The 21550-nt window shown below is 40.0% G+C and overlaps 1 protein-coding gene across 3 annotated transcripts; it reads right to left on the bottom strand.

Annotated features, from left to right (window-relative positions):
* Nucleotides 1-456: 456 nt before the first annotated feature.
* On the bottom strand, nt 457-19907 carry DIPK1A (divergent protein kinase domain 1A; the record flags this gene model as incomplete). Of its 3 annotated transcripts, XM_082484162.1 has the most annotated exons (5): nt 457-2408; nt 3796-3972; nt 4649-4756; nt 5048-5182; nt 19854-19907. In XM_082484162.1, the coding sequence occupies 5 exons, from the start codon at nt 19905-19907 to the stop codon at nt 1596-1598; spliced, it is 1287 nt and encodes a 428-aa protein (XP_082340288.1). In that variant the 3' UTR covers nt 457-1595. The 3 variants fall into 3 exon arrangements, with proteins under 3 accessions (XP_082340288.1, XP_082340290.1, XP_082340289.1); XM_082484164.1 differs by lacking the exon at nt 3796-3972; XM_082484163.1 differs by lacking the exon at nt 5048-5182.
* Nucleotides 19908-21550: the final 1643 nt, after the last annotated feature.

Below are 21550 nucleotides of genomic sequence, written 5' to 3'. Positions count from 1 at the left end.
GGTCCTGTGCTTCAGTTTAATCGTTCAAGGATGCATTTAATAGAGGATACCTAAAGCAATTAACAACCTTTCAAATATTTAAATAAAGCTTGTCCTTCTTGCCTATGCTGAAGATGAATTAAGGGGCCAGGATTTAGAAGCATACGGATGACGGGCATTAAAATCATTAAGGATGGAACTACTTCATACCTAAAGCACTTATAAATTAAGCATTAACAGAGAAGTATTGAGCACAGTATTAAGGTGTTTTACAGATCCAATTCTGAGTAATTGTGAACAGAGATATAAATCTGAGAAACAACAGGGATGCAGATTAAAGGTGCTACAGTGGTCATGCCATGTGGAGTGCCAGGATTTACTTGAGACTTAAGAATAATTCATAGATGCTACTAGAAAAAAAAAAGTAATAACACACTACAGCTCACTTATGTTCCACCTCATTCCTGGCTCTTACTATATCAAGAGTCTCCCATTTAAACAGTATTCCATGATCTGGAACAATCCAGCTTCTGTCCTACAGTTCAGGTCTAGCTCTGGCTTACATCCTGCAATAGTTCAAGAGGATTTAAGTACTAGTCTGTAGCTGTAGAGCGTCAAAACTTCATCTGCAATTATTACTTGTTTCACATGTCATACAGCAGATTCCTACGCAATGCAAGGGTTTTTTTTTTTTAACTGTTAGGACATTTCTGCTATCAGTATTTTTAAAAATCAACTTCAGTTCTCATAAAATAGCTTAGTCCACAAACTCCTTACTTTTCCATATTTACTACAGCTTAATTTGGGTTAAAGGTGTCTCAACTGAAGTACAATAATCTACAGTTTTTGAAATGGATGTTGATGCTGCTGCTAGACTATAGCCTATATACATCATTTTAAGAAATAACATATTCTACAATTCTTGGCTCCCAATATGGTTCATTGTGTAAGGACTTCATTATAAAGTGTTGAAATACTTAAACATTCAAGATGTAAGCATGAGGTAACAAGGTGTAAACAGAATCTGATTTAAGTCTCATATTACAACATGTCAATTCTAGAATAAAATTCTATTTTTTCCACAGTTTAGAAATTATTAATGTGCAAATTCTGCCATGCCAATGTATTAGTAAACATCAGTCTCACAGTTCAGTTTATTCATAACAGCAGCTTGGACTCAGACACGTTTGCAGTAGTGGTGGTTCATCATAAAACTACTTAGGATAAAAATCTTTTGCAGGTATTTCACAAGTGAGCAATGATTTTCACAGAATTGTAAGATGTTCCATCAGTTGATGTGGTGGCACAGTGAATACTTTCATCTTGTTCAAGATCTGACAAAGTGCATAGAACAGTCAAGCATGCAGGGTTTTTGTTTCCATAACACAGCACTGGAACACCAGAAGCGCTTCTGGCCTCCGCCTGACCATTGAGTGGCGTGTTTGTTCTTTGAGAAGCCCTGTCATAAGGTATGGACTGAAGGGCAAGAGTTAAAAAGCCATCCATGAAATCTGAGTAAAGAAACGTCTTTAAAAAATGCTGCAGATTGTTTTTATCAAATGTGGTAGGCCACCTGTAGTGACAGGCATCAGTATTATCTTCTGCTGGTGGAGAAGCTAAGAATCATTTGTATGGGAAATTTTCTTCCACAGTAAAGTTTTTAAGTTATTGAGTATTAAAGAATGCTCCATTTCCATCTGATTTGCTGTGACTTTAAGGGCAATACACAAGTACAGTTGTTTTTCTAGTTCTTCATGAATATCAGAAGGAGCACCACGAAGCAGATAGTCTTTAAGTAGCTGACAGGCTTTTGCCAAGTTTGGCTGAATTACTTCTGTGGTACATCTCATTTTGCTTTGGTCACACAGAGTTCTACAGTCTGTACCATAAATACAGTCCAAATCTGATTCACACTGACGATCTTTAATTATTTCCTTTAAATTAATTTCTGGCACAATTTTTCTCATGTCCATCATTTTCAAATCATATTTATCATTATATCCCAAGTTTTTGGCACTCGTATCACACATAAGAAAGTTTCCATAAGGTCCATGGAAAATATCTTCCACAAATTCTAAAAGCCCTATAGCTATTTTCGCCTTTCTTGGCCATGATGGAGTAAACCATTGGTCCATGCTTCTTCTGAAGCCAGAGGGAATGAAAAGTTCTATAATCCATGGAAGGCTGATTCCATAGAGAGAGGTATATTCAACTCTTTCAGTCACATAGAGATCCCCACAAAAACCCATCAACTTGGGAGTATGTTCTTTATCCTGCAAGATCACCATTAACAGAAACTCATCTAGCTGCAGAAGTGCCCATGCAGATTTTGCCTCTGGCAAAGAAACTCTACCATCTTTGTTTCCATCAGCAAAAGATAGGATGAGATTAACCAGTTCTGAAAGATTTCCTTGTTCACCCAATTTTGCCTGAAAACAACAAACGGAAAAGATTAAGTATGATTTCATTAACTATCACCAATCCACCTGTCATTCTACCTCCTGTTATTCTCCTTCTACGGACAGTATGGTTAGGGTATGTTATGTTCTAGTTTTCATTGGTTATAGATGTTACAGGACTTGCTACCAGATGCCTGCAGAGGTTTCACTTTGTTCTGTTTTCAAAGGCACCAAGTATATGATCTTCTGAAAGTACTAGTGTTCTTTACATTTCAAAATGCAAACATTAAAATTCAAACATTGTTCTTGGTCAGATCAGTCTTTAGAAAAGTCATATCAGATAGCTTGTTAAATATTCTCTTAGAAAAAGTATGTAGAATTCAAATCTTTAGATCAGGTTTAGTTTTCAGCTGATTAAACCTTACAGGTGTAGAGAAATTACAGTATCAAGTACATTTTGGCCAACTATAAAATGTACGAAGACATGCTGGGTACAAATTCCATATGATAAGCGTACTGAAATACTTAATTTTGTTATTTGATATAATGACCTCCGTTGGATCAATACAGAGAAAGAAGCCATTGCTGGAATCTGAAGTGTTGGATTTTAAACTACCACCAACACATGCAGAAAGTCAGATAAACTCTTCCCAAATTCTCCAGAAGACTACTCTAAAGCACCTGCTGCTCACCAATTCTTAGAGACAAAGCTACTGCAATGCATGACAGCTGTCATCAGCTTTACATAATTTTGTTAAAATGTGTGCACATATGCTCATTCAGCTAGAACAGCATTATTTCCATCACTGGAGACATAGGAGCTATAACAATAGCAAGAAAATTTTAAGAAAGAAAACCCAGTATTGACATAGCATCAAAGTGATGACTCTATATTATGAAAATTCTGGGGTAGCATTAAAGCAATAGAAATAAGTGTCACATTAATATAACACAGAAAGAACTGGGAAAGTATGGCTGGTCATTCTGGTCAGAAAGATTCCTGCTGCTCAGTTAACATAGTAACTCTTCCCAAGCACGAACATTTTCAAATTGTGCTTCAGTCTTTGTAACCAGTTACAATAACCCCAAGAGCAGCAAAGATATATGTATTTTTACCATATTTTCTATACAAATAGAAGTGAGGATCTTAAAAGGTCCCTTCCAACATAGACTGATTCTATGAAAGCTGTAGACATGCCAGATGCATACCAACTTGCATCTGTTAAAAAGTAAGGAAAACACCTGCTAAGTAGCTACTTTAAACGTCAAGATAAGCACCTCCGGGAAAAACTATTTCTGTGCTGATCGATTGCTTTTCTAACATGCATTTGAACACAGCTCATACAATAGGGCACTCTCTCCAGCTGCGGGAAAATAAGCTTTACTATCAAAGCAGAATAAATAAGCATATACTTACTTTAAAAAGACCATATACCATTTCTTTGAACTTCTCAACAGTGGTTCCTCTTGTTGGTTTATCAAATAGGACTATTTCCTTCCTTGGTTCTGGGTCAGTACCAAAATTAGGTTGGGCAGCTTCTTCCATCTGGCATTTTATAACACCTTGCAGATTTCCCCATATTCCCAAGTACATCTATACAGGAAAAGAGGGGAAAAGGTCAAAAACAACTTTAGATGACTACAGGTCATCTAGAGACCACCTGTACTCCAACCATTGCTTCAAGAGTCAACACAGATTAGAAAATGGAGTCCTGCGTACAGACAATGCACCGAGCACATTCAAACAATGGCAACTTCAAATACAATACACTACTGCAGGTACTCAAGAGACACTACACTGTCGAAATACAAAGACAGCTTGAAAAACAGTATATTGGCATTACTACCATCTTCACATAGGTTATTAAGAGGCTGCTGCTTCTATTTCGGATAGCACAGAAGTAGTATGCTGTGCAAAAGTATAGATATTCTATCAAAACGTGGAAGGATCCAGTGTATTTTATATATACTTATAAAATATATGTATTATAAAATAGTAATATACCCCTCTAAATAGTGGAATAATATATAATAATACATACAGGTATATTATATATAGGTGCATATCGTATATAGTATACCTAGATAGTCTCTCTCTCTCTAGGTATATTATATGCATATATATAAACGTGCTCTTCATGTCACAGCACATGGAGTTTGAAATAATCTATATCAAATACAGCTTACAGACACTAAGGTCTACTTGATGTTGTACAGAATGACTTTTCAGTGGGAAATAATATGACTAGGTTTGATGAGTAAAGCCTTACCTGGTTATTGGGCTTCGTTGACAAACATTTTCCAAAATACAATGTTTCTTTAGCACAAAGACTGCTACATGCTGACCCATCAATAACTCCAGTCTTGTATTTATCACACTGAAACAAACAGGGAGAAAAAGATTTTTAAAATTGCCCAAGAAAGGAGGCAACAACTGTATCTCTCCCAACACCTCACTCTTGAAAGAAAAATCTAATAAAACGATTTTAATAACCCTATACCAAAACAATGTTTAGTAACGTAACTGGATTTATCTGTAATCGAAGATGTAATCTTACTTCAACATGGTGGAATATCAGAAACTGTTTAATTTACACATGGCACTGACTGAATTGGCTGTGGAATTAGTCGGGACAAACACATAAGAAAGCTATGGTAAGTATACTTACTATTATTTTCCTACAGTCATGTCCTCTGCATAGTTCTGTGTAGGTGGAGTACTGAACATACATAACCCAGCTGCCAATAAATACTACTAACCAAGAGATGAAGAGATACTTCATCCGCATATATGAGAAACGTACCTAGAGGACACAAAGAGAAAATATTCTCTGTAATTCATTCAGCAGTAGTCAGAATGATAGAAACAAACATGATTCACTATTTCACCTTTAAGAATTTGAATTCCACAGGGATAAAATAAGCATACTGCATTACATGGAAAATTCGCTTCGTTCAGTGAGAAAAACTGACAGGAGAGGTCAGTTCAACTTATGTAGGTGGAAGGAAAATTAAGATATAAATAAATAAAATAAAACATGTCAGACCCTCATAGGGCAAGCCAGGCTGGAAAAACCATTTTGATCAAAATCAAACTCTCAGAGCTCAACTACTTGCATTTTTCTCTAAGACTACTTATGTTCCACTCCTGGTAAACCAAATCCATCAGACCAGGAATCTGGTCAAAAAACTATCTGTGTTAATGTATAAATATGCAAGACATATTCAATGAGTAAGGTGGATATCAGGGACTGGTTCCATGTGCTGAAGTCTCCCACTCCTTCCTTGACATGACACCATCTAATTATGCAAGTAAAATTCCTCTGTACTAGCCTCACCTTCAGTGGTCTTTCCCATAACTGTATGCAAGGCTTTCCCGTTGTTTCTGTGGCCTCACATTTACATTTTTCCCTAGGGACAGAGGAAAGGTTAACCTCCTGGGAAGGTTATGGAACAGATCATCCTCAGTGCCATTACACAGCACATGCAGGGGAACAGGGCGATCAGGCCCAGTCAGCATTGGGTTTGTGAAAGACAGGTCATGCCTGACAAACCTGATCTCCTTCTGTGATAAGGTGACTCACTTAGTGGATGAGGGAAAAGCTGTGGATGTTATCTACCTGGATTTTTGCAAAGCTTTTGACACCTTTTCCCACAGCATTCTGCTGGAGAAACTGCCTGCTCATGGCCTGGATAGGTATACTCTTCGCTGGGCAAAAAACTGGCTGGATGGCCGTGCCCAGAGAGTGGTGGTGAATGGAGTTAAATCTAGTTGGTGTCCGGTCACAAGTGGTGTCCCCCAGGGCTTGGTGCTGGGGCCAGTTCTGTTTAATATCTTTATCAATGATCTGGATGAGGGGATCGAATGCACCCTCAGTAAGTTTGCAGGTGACACTAGGCTAGGCGGGCGTGTTGATCTGCTTGAGGGTAGGATGGCTCTGCAGAGGGATCTGGACAGGCTGGACCGATGGGCTGAGGCCAATGGTATGAAGTTCAACAAGGCCAAGTGCCAGGTCCTGCACTTGGGTCACAACAACCCCATGCAGCACTACAGGCTTGGGGCAGAGTGGCTCAAAAGCTGCCTGGTGGAAAAGAACCTGGGGGTGTTGGTGGATGGCCAGCTCAATATGAGCCGGCAGTGTGCCCAGGTGGCCAAAAAGGCCAACAGCATCCTGGCCTGTATCAGGAATAGTGTGGTGAGCAGGATTAGGGAAGTGATCATCCCCCTGTACTGGGCACTGGTGAGGCCCCACCTCGAGTATTGCGTTCAGTTTTGGGCCCCTCACTACAAAGAATGACATTGAGGTGTTGGAGCGTGTCCAGAGAAGGGCTACAAAGCTGGTGAAGGGTCTGGAGGACAAACCTTATGAGGAACGACTGAGGGAACTGGGGTTGTTTAGCCTGGAGAAGAGGAGGCTGAGGGGAGACCTTATCACCCTCTACAACTACCTGAAAGGAGGTTGTAGAGAGGTGAGGGCTGTCCTCTTCTCATCCTATCACTTGTCACCAGGGAGAGGAAATGGGTTCAAGTTATGTCAGGGGAGGTTTAGATTGGGTATTAGGAAACATTTTTTCACTGAAAGGTTTATTAAACATTGGAATAGGCTGCCCAGGGAGGTGGTGGATTCACCATCCCTGGAGGTGTTTAAAAAAAGGGTAGATGTGGTACTTAGGGACATGGTTTAGAAGTGGAAGTGGTTTTTGTCAGGGTAGGTTAATGGTTGGACTCGATGATCTTAAAGGTCCCTTCCAACCTCAGCAATTCTATGATTTTATGAAAAAAGTATTTATAAATTAAGAATTGAGGGAGAGTTAAGTGCCTTGTAACAGAAAAGGCATGGTTTGATCTTTTTCTTTTCTTCCCCCCCCCAAGTCTGGTGTGCTAACAGTTTGATTTTCATACTCACATCAGAATTAGAAGAGAATTAGAAAGTCAGGATCAGCTTTAGCAACAGGATATAAGGAAAGTGCATAAGAGCAGCTGTATTGGGTCAGCATGAGATCTACTTCTACCAGTATCCTGATCTTCACCAATAGCTATAAACAGACGCCATCGAAGGGTGAGAACATATAATATACATCACAAATGTGCTCCCATTTTTCCTCTAGAACCTGCTAAGCCAGATGTGATTTTCTAGGTTTAATAAATCTCAAACCACTTATCTTTCATGAACTTAGCCAGACTCCTTAAAATCCACATAAGCTTTTAGCATCCAGAACACCCTTTAGCAATTAATTCCACAGGTCTGCTATCCACTGTACTGGGGTCAGGGACTGGACTTTATTTTACTTAAATCTGGTTCATATTAGCTTTGTTTGAGATCCCCTAGTTCATGTATTGGAAGAGATGAGTTATCGATTTCTGTCCACTTTCTCCACATCTGTCATGATTTTGTGAGCCTCCATTACATGCCTCCCTGCCATGTCATCTCTTCTCCAGATTGACAGGTTCTAACTTAGCTGTTCCTCATAGAGAAACCATTCCACATGTTTGGAAAAGGTTCCAAACACATGATGTGATGTAATGTAATAATGAGCAAGAAGTTAACCTAACAAGTTACACAGAAAAGCAGGAGCATGCCGGTACAGCCTTTAAACAGTTCCAGCATAAATATTTCTCATGATGCTTTATGTCCCTTCAAAACACATAGTACCATGAAATTCCACATCAAAATAGTGTTTGTGGTTCCAAGATGCTAATAGATATGTATCCACACTCTCTGCAAGAATGGAAATTTATATACAAAATAGGTGAACACTTCTGAGAACAAGCAGAAACAGATCAACCCACCCAAGGCCTCACAGGTAATAACTCACACCTAAATTTAGATCTCCAAAGTCACAGTCCACTGCTCTAACCACAATTTCGTATTTCTCTCCTCCTACAGTAGAACAAAAATGTTTTAATGTTGTCTTTATGTGATCTACTGAAGCTTGTTCAAATCTGCACATTCTTCACCTTGCTCAACAAAGAATTCAAAGCTTTAGTAAAAAATTAGCAGCATCACTAAAGTTTATTTGGGAACAACCTTAAACTTCAGACATCTTATCAAAGTAAATGAGAATTGTAACATGCTTGTATACAAGTCTAACACAAGCAGCTTGACTTGAAAGTGGATTTTTCCTTTCCATAGGATCAGATACACACACTTGTCCACTTTATCTCAAAACTTCTTTCCTTGCTTCAAGACCAGTTCCTCTGCCTTTGAGTAAATATTGTAGTTATAGCACAGCATCTGGAGATTTAAGACAGTGATTTCTATTTTCTTTAATATACTAAGCAATAATTTTCTGTATTTCAGCTGAAATATCCCAAGATGATCTGGTCATACAGCCACAGGAACTTCACTGATAAGTAAATACTTATAGTCAAAACCTCATTATAGAATCATAGAATGGTTTAGGTTGGAAAGGACCTTGAAGATCATCGAGTTCCAACCCCCCTGCCATAGGCAGGGACAACTCCCACTAGACCAGGTTGCTCAAACCCCCATCCAGCCTGGCCTTAAACACCTCCAGGGATGGGAAACAGTGTCATATTTTAAATTTTCCTGCTTTTGAAAATCAGAGCCTATAAGTAAGACTAAATACTAGGGTTTATCAATAAATAATGTAAAAGTTTTGTTTATGCTGTTTAAGAAGTACTATCAGAATTTTGAAAGGCTGATTGTGGCAGTGTAGCTTGTCTAATAGTTTAATGAAACTACACATCTTTAATATAAATATAGGTTAAGAGGAACATGCAATACAAACACTGAAATGCACTTACTAAAAAACAAAAAAATCTTTTCAAAGATTTGGGCCACTTTAATAAGTGAAGTGCTTAAGTACTGTCTTACCTATATGTAACTAGAGAAGGAAAGGTAGGAGAAAGCTGTACAGGAACGTAGAGTTGCTATGCTAGACTACATCAATGGTCCATGAAAAAAAAAAATGGAAAAAAAAAAAGATAAAAACCCATCAAGGAATTATCAATGCCAAATAATCAAATATTTCATAGCAACTTGTTGATTCAGATCACATTTTCTTCAAAATTCAAAACTTTCATTGATTTGCTGCTAGAAGTCTCTGGCAGACACATCTAGGAGAAGTGAACTTTCTGTAACCAGGAGCTTGAAATGCCTCATACGTTTGGTCCATCCAAATCAGTGCTGAGGTTAGCAAGGGGCCAGTGTTACACTGATAAATAAATAAATTTGCATCTGACCTATGTTTAGGCAGAGGATTTGTGTTTCCAGGACAGCTAGCTCCTCAACTGATTAAAAATTTCAAACTGTTTTTCAACTTTTATGAAACTAAGCCAATGTTTTATTGTGAAAAATCAAGAGTTAAGCTGATTTAAAAGAAAAAAAAAAAAAAAAGGAAAACCTGATAGTGCCTCAAAGTGAGCTCTCAGCCATGAACTAAGAGCTTGGAAATCTTAAGGAGGGAGACCTGGGAGGGGCAGGAGAAAGCAGGTTCCAGCAGATGGCAAAAGGATGAACAGTATTTACCCAGCTTTAAAACGAAGGGAAAACACAGAACTGCAGCAGATTAAAAAAAAAAAAAAAAGCTGACTTATTTACAACTAGAAAGACTACAATAATTTATGAGTACCTATAAAAATACGACAAATAACCAGCATGCATTACATCCTTTCCTCTTAGAAGAAATAATCCAAGAAAGGTCAGTTCAAAACACTCAAAGGTGCTTCCAAACCCATACAGCTGAGGTCCTGCCAAGTGCCTCAGTGATGCATCCTTATTCCTTCATTCCTTTGCACACACTCACTTGACTTGATCTTAAAACTACCTAATTAAAAGAAGAAATAGATACAACTAACTGCTTTTATTCTGTTAATAAATCTTGACCAGATAGTTCCTTCAGCCAGCTCTTCTTTTATGATATTTTATTGGGAGTGTTGTAAGGCAGGAATAATTTCTGCTATTTTCCTCAAAGCCACAAAGAGCTTACTTGGAGTAACATGTAATTTCCTATAAAGTGTGGTGTCCACAATATGGATACAAACTGGATGGAGTACAAAAGAAGACCAACAATAATGCTGTGTGGTTTACAGCACATTTAGAAAGAGCTTAGAAAATGTATGAGGAAGCTGGGGAGGCCAGAATGGCCAAGAAAACAAAACCAACAGCAAGGGGGCTGGGGAGCATCAAAAAAAGAAATACCATACACAAGCCTTTCCCATTGAAAGAACTCTACTAAAATGACAGGATTGCAAGACTTTTAGTGCAATTTCCTAGTTTTTTAAAAAAAAAAAAAGACAAAATACTGCACCTACATTCTTAAAACATGAAGAATCACTAACTTTCTTGCAAACCACATTAACTTGAACAGACTGATGAAAAGCAGTAGAAGTCATCCTACACATGAACCAGGAATAAGTGACAACTGATACCTCAGCCAATGGGTTCAGAAATACTTCCAGCACCACCGCTCCCTACAGAATTGAGCTGAAATCTTAGTTCAAGCTCAGGTGGACTCAAACTCATCTATTCTTTCTTCCAGACCATCTTCTGTATTTAGTCATTTACAATTTTCACTTACTAGTTTTTCCTTTCCAGTGCCCATCTCAATCTGTTTGCTTAGCCAGTCTTAGCGTCCCCCTCTTGAACCACACATTATCTGCTATTTTTTCTTCCAGTTATTTCCAGTCTGTTTACATCTGATTCTGCAGCACTGGCTTCGGTTCCAGTCTTTCTCCACTGTCTGTCTTCCATTCTCAAGCAAGTTTCCAGCACTACCCAGTGCCTCGTACACTTCTTCAGTCTCTCCAGCACAACTTTCCTACTTCGGAATCCTTATCCTGAACTACTGTCCATGTACAAAATGCATTTATCATCCACAAGCAACCTTCTTTCACAGCTCTGGGAAGCCAGCAAAGGTGCTATGGCAAAGCACTAGGAGACTGTCTCTCTCCCTGTTCTCACTTCCAGAACTGAAGGAAAGCTGTAAGCAGGGCAGATGGATTCTTTGCATAGTTTAGTTCTTACACCCACACTACACAAAATAAACCAAAACAAAACCAAAGACATCTATTCTACCCCAGCAGATCTGTCCCAGTAAACCCAGGTTACCAGCCCTGAAGCAGCCCTCCAGCAGAGGTCTCTTGAAACACAGTTTTGAACTGAGATGTGAACCAGACCAGTAGATCAAAAACATTTAAGGTACAGGATTGACAGATCACCTGATCTGGATCAGTTGTGAGCATACAAACAGATTTTTCTCAGTCTGTCAAAGGTCACCACCACATAGCAGACTCTGTAGAAGCAACCACAAGGTGTTTTCTTTCTTTGCTACCTTCATACTTTCTGCTGGTCAAAGAACAGATGATATGTAATAGTTTTAGCATTTACAAATAAGAACTATTATAGTATAGTCACGCAGGTTCAATGTCTTCTGTAATAATTTATTTATTTTTATTTGTTCTTATAACACCCAGAAACTCATGCTTTCATAACCTCGAGTTTAATTTTTTTTTTTGCTGCTTTCAACACAGTAGTAATACCAATGAGTGCTCTGTAGTACAGTTCCTGAAATTATCTGAGTCATTCATCTATTTTTACTTTGGCCTAACGTTTCTGTAACTAGATACAGCATCAAACAGAAAGAATGATCTTTGCCTTCGCAAGCACAATGAGACACAGCAGCATCTGAAGACAGGTACAAAACCTATTTGTAATTAAAGCATGACAGTTTGATAAAATCAGATCATATTCAATTATTGATAACTATGCAATGAAGGCATGTTCATTAGTTTTTTGTACTCATCTTTTTGTCAGGATTGACTTCTAGTCAACTGAGCAAACAACTTCCCATTATTCCCACTTCCACTCCTTTGCCCAAATGCTCTGTCAAAGGTTACCACCACATAGCAGGGTCTGTAGAAGCAAACACACCTAGGTCTCATACTAAGAATCATCCCCTTCAAGAAAAAACATTTTTGCTGGAAGTTTCCAGTAGTCAAACAAATAACAAGCTGTAGTAGCTACGGTGTGGGCGCATGCTCACTCTGACACTTTAGCTGTATGTATAGTAAACTACTGGAGCATGGGGTCAGAGGAGCATCTTGGACTACCCCAGCAATACTCCACACAGCTCAGCAGTTAGCCCCCTTACTGACCAAGTACAATTAAGATGTGCCAGGCTGAAATGAGAATGGCTGCATTGGCAAAGGCTGACTCAAACCATCCTTAACTTCTTGCATACACACTGTCACAAAGCTAACTTAAGAACTTTTATTTTCCATTTAAGTATATACCACCAGTATAATGTTGTGAACCTAGTCTCAGACAACATTTCCTCATGTATTAAATAAATAAATAAAACCCAAACACAACCATCACACACACATTCCAGCAACAAAAACTCTTGAGCATCCTATCTGAAAAGGATGTATGTTTTTAAACAGCTCATGGTATTCTACCTAAATTTGCTGCCAGGAAAAAAAAAAGGGGGGGGGGGAATCCTGTTTGGCGTTTCAGGTAAGTCCTCTTCTCTCCTATCCAACTTCCCAAATTTGTTACTCAGCGTACAGCTGCTGAGACACACAATATAGAGCAAGAAAGAATGGTAGTCTCCAATCTTCCGTCCAGCACTTGGCCTACAGCAGCTGGAAAAGCTGATAGATGACATTCCTACACATAAAACATAAAAGCTTTCTCCAGAAATGTGTTGGGGTTTTGTTTTTTGTTTTGTTTTGTTTTTAAGTAAATAGCACTACACAGTACAAGCATCATAATTTAAGAATTCAGTAGCAAAGCTGGGTGCTTTCTCTATCATCTCATGTACTTTAATTTTCAAGTGTCTCTCTTTTATGAAGTTTAATTACATTTCTTCAAATTAACTTTTTTGAATCCTACCAGAAGTCATCTCGTATCTTGACATATGCCCTGCACATTCTTGAAGGACACACTTTCTCTATAAGTCTCATTCTTTAGATAAGTCTAGGTACTATATCTTCCAGGAAGGAAATAAAAGCACCAGTTAAAAATAAGCTAAAAAATGTTTCCAATCTAAGCAGCGTAAATTTAATTCATTTAAAACATTGAAGCTCATGCCTTTCTCCTTTTAGCCACAAAAGGGCAGACTGCCATACATGGACAGGACCAACTATGCAAATGTTGGGGTGGGGGGTGTCATGCTAACACAAAGTGTATTCAATTATAGCATTTCCGACTTTTTTTCCTCTTCAAGACTGCTATTTATAAACAAACCGCATCTGCAATATAAAAGAACCTAACTTACATCTCAACAATGCTAAAATTCTGGGCCAAAGAAACACATACATGAACGCCAATACTTACAGTCTTGCTGATAGAGTTTCAGTGTTAGATTTACTCAGCTTCTTTGGAGCAGAGTATAGAGGACCTATTCATATGGTCCAAGTCCCAGTTTACCCCATGTTGCACTCTACAAAGCATTCCAAGTATTTCCTTTAAGTTGTTATCAAAATTGGGAGACAAGGAACATAAGGGGATTTTTTTTTTTTCTTTGCTGTAAAATGGATATTGCCTCAAAATAAAGTAATCAAGGCAGAAGCTATAGCAAGACACTTCCTTCCTTCCGATAAGCACGAAACCTTCTGGCACCTTTAAGTGCTTTCTCTTGAATGCAATTTTTAGTTTTTTTGGTGTTTTTTTTTTTGTTTGTTTGTTTTGTGTTTTTTTTTTTTTTTTCTCCAAAGAGAAGTATGATTTGCCAGAAACTATCAAAATTTTAAATACATTGAACATTTTGATACCCAACATCATGCGTAAAAACAATCCATGACAAAAATTGCATCAGTACAGAGTTTCTGGGTATGTTTACTTCAACATACCAGCATGCCTTCCAGGGCTTTCTAGCTCACAGAAGCCAAATCTGGATCTCTAACTCCATTACACGCACTTTCAGAGATTCAAAGTAACATAAGATCTTCTTTTATCATGTGAAATTCTACCCACAAACAAGAAAGGATACCAAACATAATGGCAGGCAGTTTCAGTGATTCAAGCAACATCTGTGTGAGATAGAAGTGCATAAAACTTAAAAAAAAAAAACAACCCAAACCAACAAAAAAACCCCATGGGTTGCAGATTATTATGAATAAGCAACCACAAGAAGGACACAAATGTCATTTACAGATACTAAATGCAAATATATGAAGGATTATTGTTCCACAGCTGCAGTCAGTCTGGAAAATAAGTCTGCAGAGAACAGGATGCTTCGGGCAGAGTTTGAATAGGAAAGATAAAACAGGTATTTGCTTTTTTCAATTTGATTTTTGTTTTTAAAAGTGAACCTTTCACAACTCTTTAATCACCCAGTCCTTAATAAAATATTGCAGAACCCCTACAGGGAGAACTAAAAATGATTTTATCATATCCTCACTTCTACAGACAATTCTGACAATGGTCTTCCTAAAGCCTGTCACAAGACTCTTCTCTACAAAATGTCTTCTATTAATAGGACTACTGAAAAATTTAATAAATTAACTTTATTCAGTATTTCCCCATACATACATAAGAGGAAGCTCCTGTGAATCAGGAATTATAGCAAATAAGTGCTAATGATTATCTTTCATCTTTTTGAAAAATAAGATACAGTGATTTCCTTTAGAGACAGGGTTTTTTTTTGTTGGTTGGGTTTTTTTTTTAAACTATTTCTAATAACACTAATATTGTAGAACACAAATAATCCAGCACAAAAAACTACTAGTAAAATCTGAAAAAGATCAATAAGAATAAATCTGATCATTTTAGGCAAAGCTGTTTCATGTGTAAAAACTGCTTGGTAGCCAAAGCTTCTGGGACAACAAACCCTCTTAATTCCTCACGGTTTCTTGCTGACTCCTTCCATGAACATTTATAATACTAAACTTTAAATCAAAGTGTTATTTAACACAATACAAACTGTTTAGTACAATCTCAGAGACCACCAGTGGTCTGCAGGCCTCAGGACCACTGCAGAGTATCAACCATATTCATAGTACAGGAGAGAATACTGTATATATGGGTTTATCCACATTTGTCCTCCTTCTCAGGCAGAAAGAAAATGTGTTTGGGACAGAAAATCCTCCTCAAATGCCATCTGACTACATCATATACTTGGCAGGAAGTTCTAGAGAAGCTAGATTTATTTTGGGCTCAGCACTGTGCCAATGCAGTCATGTAGCTTTTGACTTGCATGAGACTTACGTCCTGCCAGTTCAGAGCATGGACAAGAGCATATATCTGCTTACAGAAGACCAGAAGGTTCCACTCTCTTCTAAGGGAATTCAAAGGGAATTGTTTTTTCTAGTAAGAACCTCCTTATGTTCAGCAAAAGGACCAATCATTATTTGGTTTCTTCCCATACATATCCCCTATAAAATTTCCACTTCCTCCCCAGAATTGGTCTGTGAGTGTAGACAGACTTGGTCCACTTAATCTAAGAAGTCTCAGAATTGATGTGCATGTGCTGTACTAATGCAGCAGGAACATGGATTTACTGAGCCTGGTTAGGTCACATGTGCATTAATGCACCCTGAATACAGCGGACTTACTGCACATATGCTATGCAGATAATTTGAACACATTTCTGAGCAAGAAGTCCCAGACAGAGATTAGGGAGCAATACATACAGAGATTAGGGAGCAATAAATATAGGCAGACTTCATTTGGAATTGTGACAAACTACTAGGAAACATTTTTAATAGCAACATATTTAGGGCGACGGAAGGACTGAGAATTCAAAAATTATCAAAAAAGGAAGAAAGCATTCAAACCAGAAAACACAATTTCTCTTTTCTGCTTCACTCTTCCATCAAGACTTTTAAATATGAGTCAGAGAATGTAAGAATGAAGGAAAGCACTTGTAATGCTTAAAAGGATATTACAGAGTCGACTTCTTCCATCACTTGTATATTCTCCTAAGTCATGTGCATTGAATAATAATTAGACATTCATCCCCTGGAACAGTACTGGAAAACCACTTCTGGCAAAACTCAAGCCTGGACGCACTCCAAAGCATATGGAGAGTAGCAGATCAAAATGCAACATAACTTGCCAGTTTTTGGTAAGTGTACTTTTTATTTAAAACATTTTTATGGTTAAAGAGTATGAAAGCTTTTCTTTGTTTAATAGTACAGAGAGCTTAATTCTGCAAAGTATTCCACATAACCATAGTGCACTAACGTTCTCTAAATTGGAGTTGCTCACTCCATTTGTTTTGCATATTAGCAATAGGAAAGAACAGATTAAAAAAAATGTAGGCTGATCATATTAGAAATCTCATTTTGTTCTCTGTTCAAGTTGGTTTATGGATCATAGGACACATTTTGGGTAGGCTGACATGATGTCTGAGAGTATAAGCCCATGCTGTCTTGGATGCCATATACTGGACACATTCACATTTTTAAGAGCAAGCAGCACATTCTTAAGATTATGATAGCATCTTGAATTATTTGTATCCCCAATAATCAAACTGAGTAAACAACATTGGAGATATCTTTTGAGATAAAATAATGACCAAGATGGAAAACATGGAAAACAGGATGTTTCCCCTTAAAAGGCTAAGGGGGGCAGGGGGGAAGAATTAAAATCTTAGAGGAAAGAGATGATATAGGAAGTTTCTCTTACGTAAGGCTTTAAAACTTGTTTATTCTTTTGGCCTTCAAAGAGAGTCTCCTGTACATTACTGAAGTCCATGGGGCATCTCTAAAGAGTCTATAAATTCGGTCCAGAATCTCTAGAGGCCAGAAAGCTTCCAAGCGTGCAGGTGTTCTTTACAAGATTGTTGTCATCCACAACCCTGCTGGCTTGCCCTCAGCTTCATGATACAATTGCTAACTACAGCCATCAGAATGAAGTTCAGGACAATGTCTCCAAAATTTGGGACACTAGCCTCTCCTTGTAAAACATATATCAAATCCCAACAGTGTTAATCACCCAATTGTAAAATCCTACAAATACAATTAGATTTTTTTTTTGTATGGTATTTAAGAGTGCTTAAAAGTTTGTCAGGTTTGAGGGTTTTTTGTTGTTTTATTTGTTTTACTATTGTTACATGATTTGCAGTCTAAGCAATGAGAAAATTTTGTATTTCAGAGTTATTGTTTTGTGACAAAACTTTAATGTCTCTGTGTGTCCCTAACCACTAGGGTCTGGTCTGAAATAAGATATCTAAGAGTTCACCCTGCTCCTTTTACATGAGCTTTTACATGAGCTGATACTTGGCAGCACATCCTTCTAGATCATCAGCTGATTACCTATGGATCTAGCATTCTGCATAAAAGCTAAAGAACATGTAAAATAATAATAATAGAACATTTGCCATAGAGTATCAGTTGCAAACCAACTCATAGCATCCTGCTCCTATTACAGCAGGAAAGCTACAGCAGGTATTAAGCTCTGCCTTGCAGAACCTGATGTTCTAGCAACTTAATTCACAACACACTTTTCAAAAATCCGGAACACCAGCCAACAAGATTTGGAAGCCACTCAGCAATACCTTTCATTGTACAACCATCTTCCCTGCTGTGCTATTGAAATATTGCGTAGCAATACTGCACAAATCTTTCCATCTTGCTCATAGCTACATCTCAGTGAGTTAAAGCCTACCATTCGCTTAGACAGCTTCTTTGAAGACAAATCTCAACAAAGCACTCAGGAATTATTATAGTTAAACCATGACTACAGTTGTCATGCACCAACAGTAACATGCAGGGACAAGAAAAGCCAATATATTGATAGCTTGCTGCCATTCTATGGATGCATCAAATATCAACATGCATTCACTGTCTAACACAGAAAATATGTTAATGTTCACAAAGCTACTATTAAAACAAATCTGTACAATATTCAAACGCAGCTTCCAGTATAACAAAGCTATAGAAACAAATATTTAACTTATTTCGCTTTTCTAATAAACAATCTTGCTGTCTTCCTGTTTCTCAGATTGTAAAACGTCATATTTTGCTCGAAAGGCCTTAAAATAAATGCTGAGAAGAATGGAGAAAAATGTTATCAGACATCACAACGATCAGAGAGAGATTTATCACCGAGACAAACTATTTGGAGAATCCTAATTTGAAAGGTAGCATATAGATTATGAATTAATTTTTATTTGTCTCAGAGGCTTTCTCCTATGGGAATCCAAATGCTGTAGAAGTGTCTACTTCAGTAAACAGATCAAGAACAATCTTTTCTGGTCTGAAAATCAAGTGATACTGACACAGATCTGCGATACATACCATAAAACAAATACCAAAGAGGGTAAGATTATACCCATATCTGTACACTTCTTCTTAAATGTTACATCCCATTTCAGGTCCTTCCAAAAAGAGAATACAGATCAGAAAAGCTCCAGATGAGGAGGAATTGAAACATTCAAGACTTTCAAATACAGGAGTATGAAGTTTATGTTTTTTAATCCCATGATCACAAAGCATTTAATAAGGTATCAACAGACGATGAATGTGTAAGAAGCATATATAGGAAAAGGAAATAAACTTATCCCCTCCAACTCAACAAATGCTCATTTTAGTTACAATTTAATTAAAATATAATGCAATAGATAAAAAGGATTCCCAGAGAATAACCCTCAATGTACTGCAAAGTGATAACCGACTAACGTTTCACAGTAGAACTTCCTGCTACATGATAGCTCACCGCTTTCAACCAAAAAACCCTTACACAGATAGCTTAAGTAAAACAAACGCGTACCGGTATATGTAAATACAACAGTGTGTCTACGAACGCATACACAAATGCATGTAGCAACTAACTACTGGACCGCAAAAGTGCCCGACATTAATTCTTTAAAGAGACAGGAAAAAACGAGCCTGCTCATGCATGCTCTAGTCCATCCTCTGATAGGATGGATGTCCACGGCACCGGCGATAGGTGTAAAGGAGGGACATGTGGAGAAAAGCATGAGGGCCCCGGCAATGCCGGGGGATGGGGGGGAGGGGAGGGAGGGGTAGCTGCCCAACTGGAAGCCTCTTGGGAGCCCGCGGGGGCCGAGGGAGCCGGCGGGCAGGCGGCCGCGTAACAGGTCCTGCGGGCGCGCAGGGCGGACCGCTCGGGGAGGGCGCTCCGCGGCGCTCGCTGCACCCCAGCGGCCGCAAGAGAGGCCCGATCCGACCGGCGGGAGGGGCGGCAACAGGCACCGCGGCCCCCCAGCACCTGTTCCCGCGCCCCGAGACCTCCGCCGCCGAGGGGCCCGCCGGCCGCGGCTAGCGCCTCAGCCCCGGCACCGCCGCCTCCCGCCGGCCAAGCCGCCCAACAGCGCGGCGGCGCAGCCGAGCCCCGTCCGCCGCCAGGCGCCGGCGGGAGGGAACGACGGCCGCACCCGCGCCGGGCCGGGAGAAGCGGCGAGACCTGCGGGGGGCGCCCGCTCCTGAGGTAACTTTGCCTGGGGAGGGGGGGAAGGGGGGAACCGGGAGGGAAGGGTGCTGGCAACCGGCCTGCCCGGCCCGACCCGCCCGCCGCGGGGGACGGCCCGCTGCCGGCCTACCTGCGCGTAGTGGGGTTTCCTGAGCCAGGCCCCCGGGAAGAGCCGCCTCGCCATGGCAATCACACATCCCCGCAGCGGGCGGCGATGGGAGGCGGAGCGGTGGGGAGCGCTTCCCCGCCTGCTGCCGCTGCGGCCGCGCCACCAGCTCGGCTCGGCACGGCACAGGGGTGGCGGTGAGGGAAGAAGGGGCGAGCGCAGCGGCGGCCGCCTTCCCTCAGCCACCGGCGGCCACGCTCCCTCAGGCCACCGGCCGAGCGACAGCAGCTGTCAGCGAGCAGAAGAAGGCGGGCAGCGGCCGCCGCTGCCGCCGGCGGAAAAACCCACCCGCGTCGCCACCCACTGCTTAAAGCGAAGGATCGCAGCGGCTGTGAGGGAGCGGGGCGGGGCTGAGGGGCGTAGGGGGCGGGGCCTCATCTCGCCCCGCCCCCTCCACCCTCAGCCGCCGGTGAGGGCTGTCGCCGTCCCCTGTTCCCGCCTGGCAGAAAGTGCTCGGGCCCGGTCTGGGGACAATTATGAAGAAGTCAGTTAATAAATAACGTGTCTCGTTGATTGCGAACAGGCTCCCGTCATTTACTGGACACAGTATTAAAAACAGCTGCGGGCCTGTTACAGTCTGGAAAAAAAAAAAAAAAAGGATTATTTCCTCCAAAATAAGGAGGGAGTGTTTGCCCGGGGCCTCATTAACACAGATGAGGGATGCCAGTCTCATAAAGCGGGGAAAAAATTATCAATGGCTTCTTCACCGGAGGATCTCTCAACGCTTCACACACTGTGAGAAGTCCCAGCCCATTTGAAATTAGCGGGAATGCTGCTAACTTCCAAGTAAAATCGTCCTTTCTTAGGTAAAGTTTTATTTTTGTTCTGCCTTCTTGTGTTTATGACTTGATTGTGACGTCTTTCAACGCAATGTGTTGAGCAGGGTCAAAGTCAGAAGCTGGGACTCTCCTGTTCAGATGCTTTTTGGCTGTGAGACTTTGGGCAAAAAGATTATGCCATGGTGTAAGGATAAAAATAATGAGGTGATGAACATAGCGTGTTATGGCTTTTGGTGTTCTGTACGCTTACCAAAGAAGCCTTCTTTGATGCAAAGACGGGTCACAAAAATACTACTGTAAGAAGAAGTTACATATTTTTGGCAGGGCTTACCCTTAAGGAAAGATGTGTATCTGGAAACCAAATGTTAGGAGCTCACAAAGTATTAAAACCGCAGAATTTAGAGAGACTTGTGCTTTAAGATTCAAGAACAGTCTGTGACTGCTTTTTGAATGGTATAATCACTGCCAGAGCCACTCTGAAGTATAAATCTGAAAATTAATTAGTAAGATTTGGCACTCCTGTAAAAGCAATCCTGGCTTTAATAACAGCCAGCGACTCTCTCACAGTGAGGGTGTTTTCTTCTCTTCCTATTCAGGCAGGCCCAGATGGCCGTGCTTTCTGCATCACCTCCCGCTACAGTTCAGTGGTTTGCACAAGTTTAGCTAGATTACGGGCGTGCAACGGAAAGGCAACACCAGAGGAGACCACAGAGCAAACATTTAAAGGTTTCGCTGAATAATCTCAAGCCATTACTTCATCCAGTGCTCTGTGCCAACCCTTGGAATGACAGGCTGGGAGTAATCGTGAAATGTGGGTCTCCCATATGGCAGGCAAGGATCTAAATGTTTCATTCCTGTTACGTCTGTATCCACACAGTTCCT

This window comes from Vanellus vanellus, assembly GCF_965231255.1.
Source record: "Vanellus vanellus genome assembly, chromosome: 5".
Taxonomy (NCBI): domain Eukaryota; kingdom Metazoa; phylum Chordata; class Aves; order Charadriiformes; family Charadriidae; genus Vanellus; species Vanellus vanellus.
The sequence above is the reverse complement of the archived record's forward strand: the minus strand, read 5'-3'. Positions and strand labels throughout refer to the sequence as shown.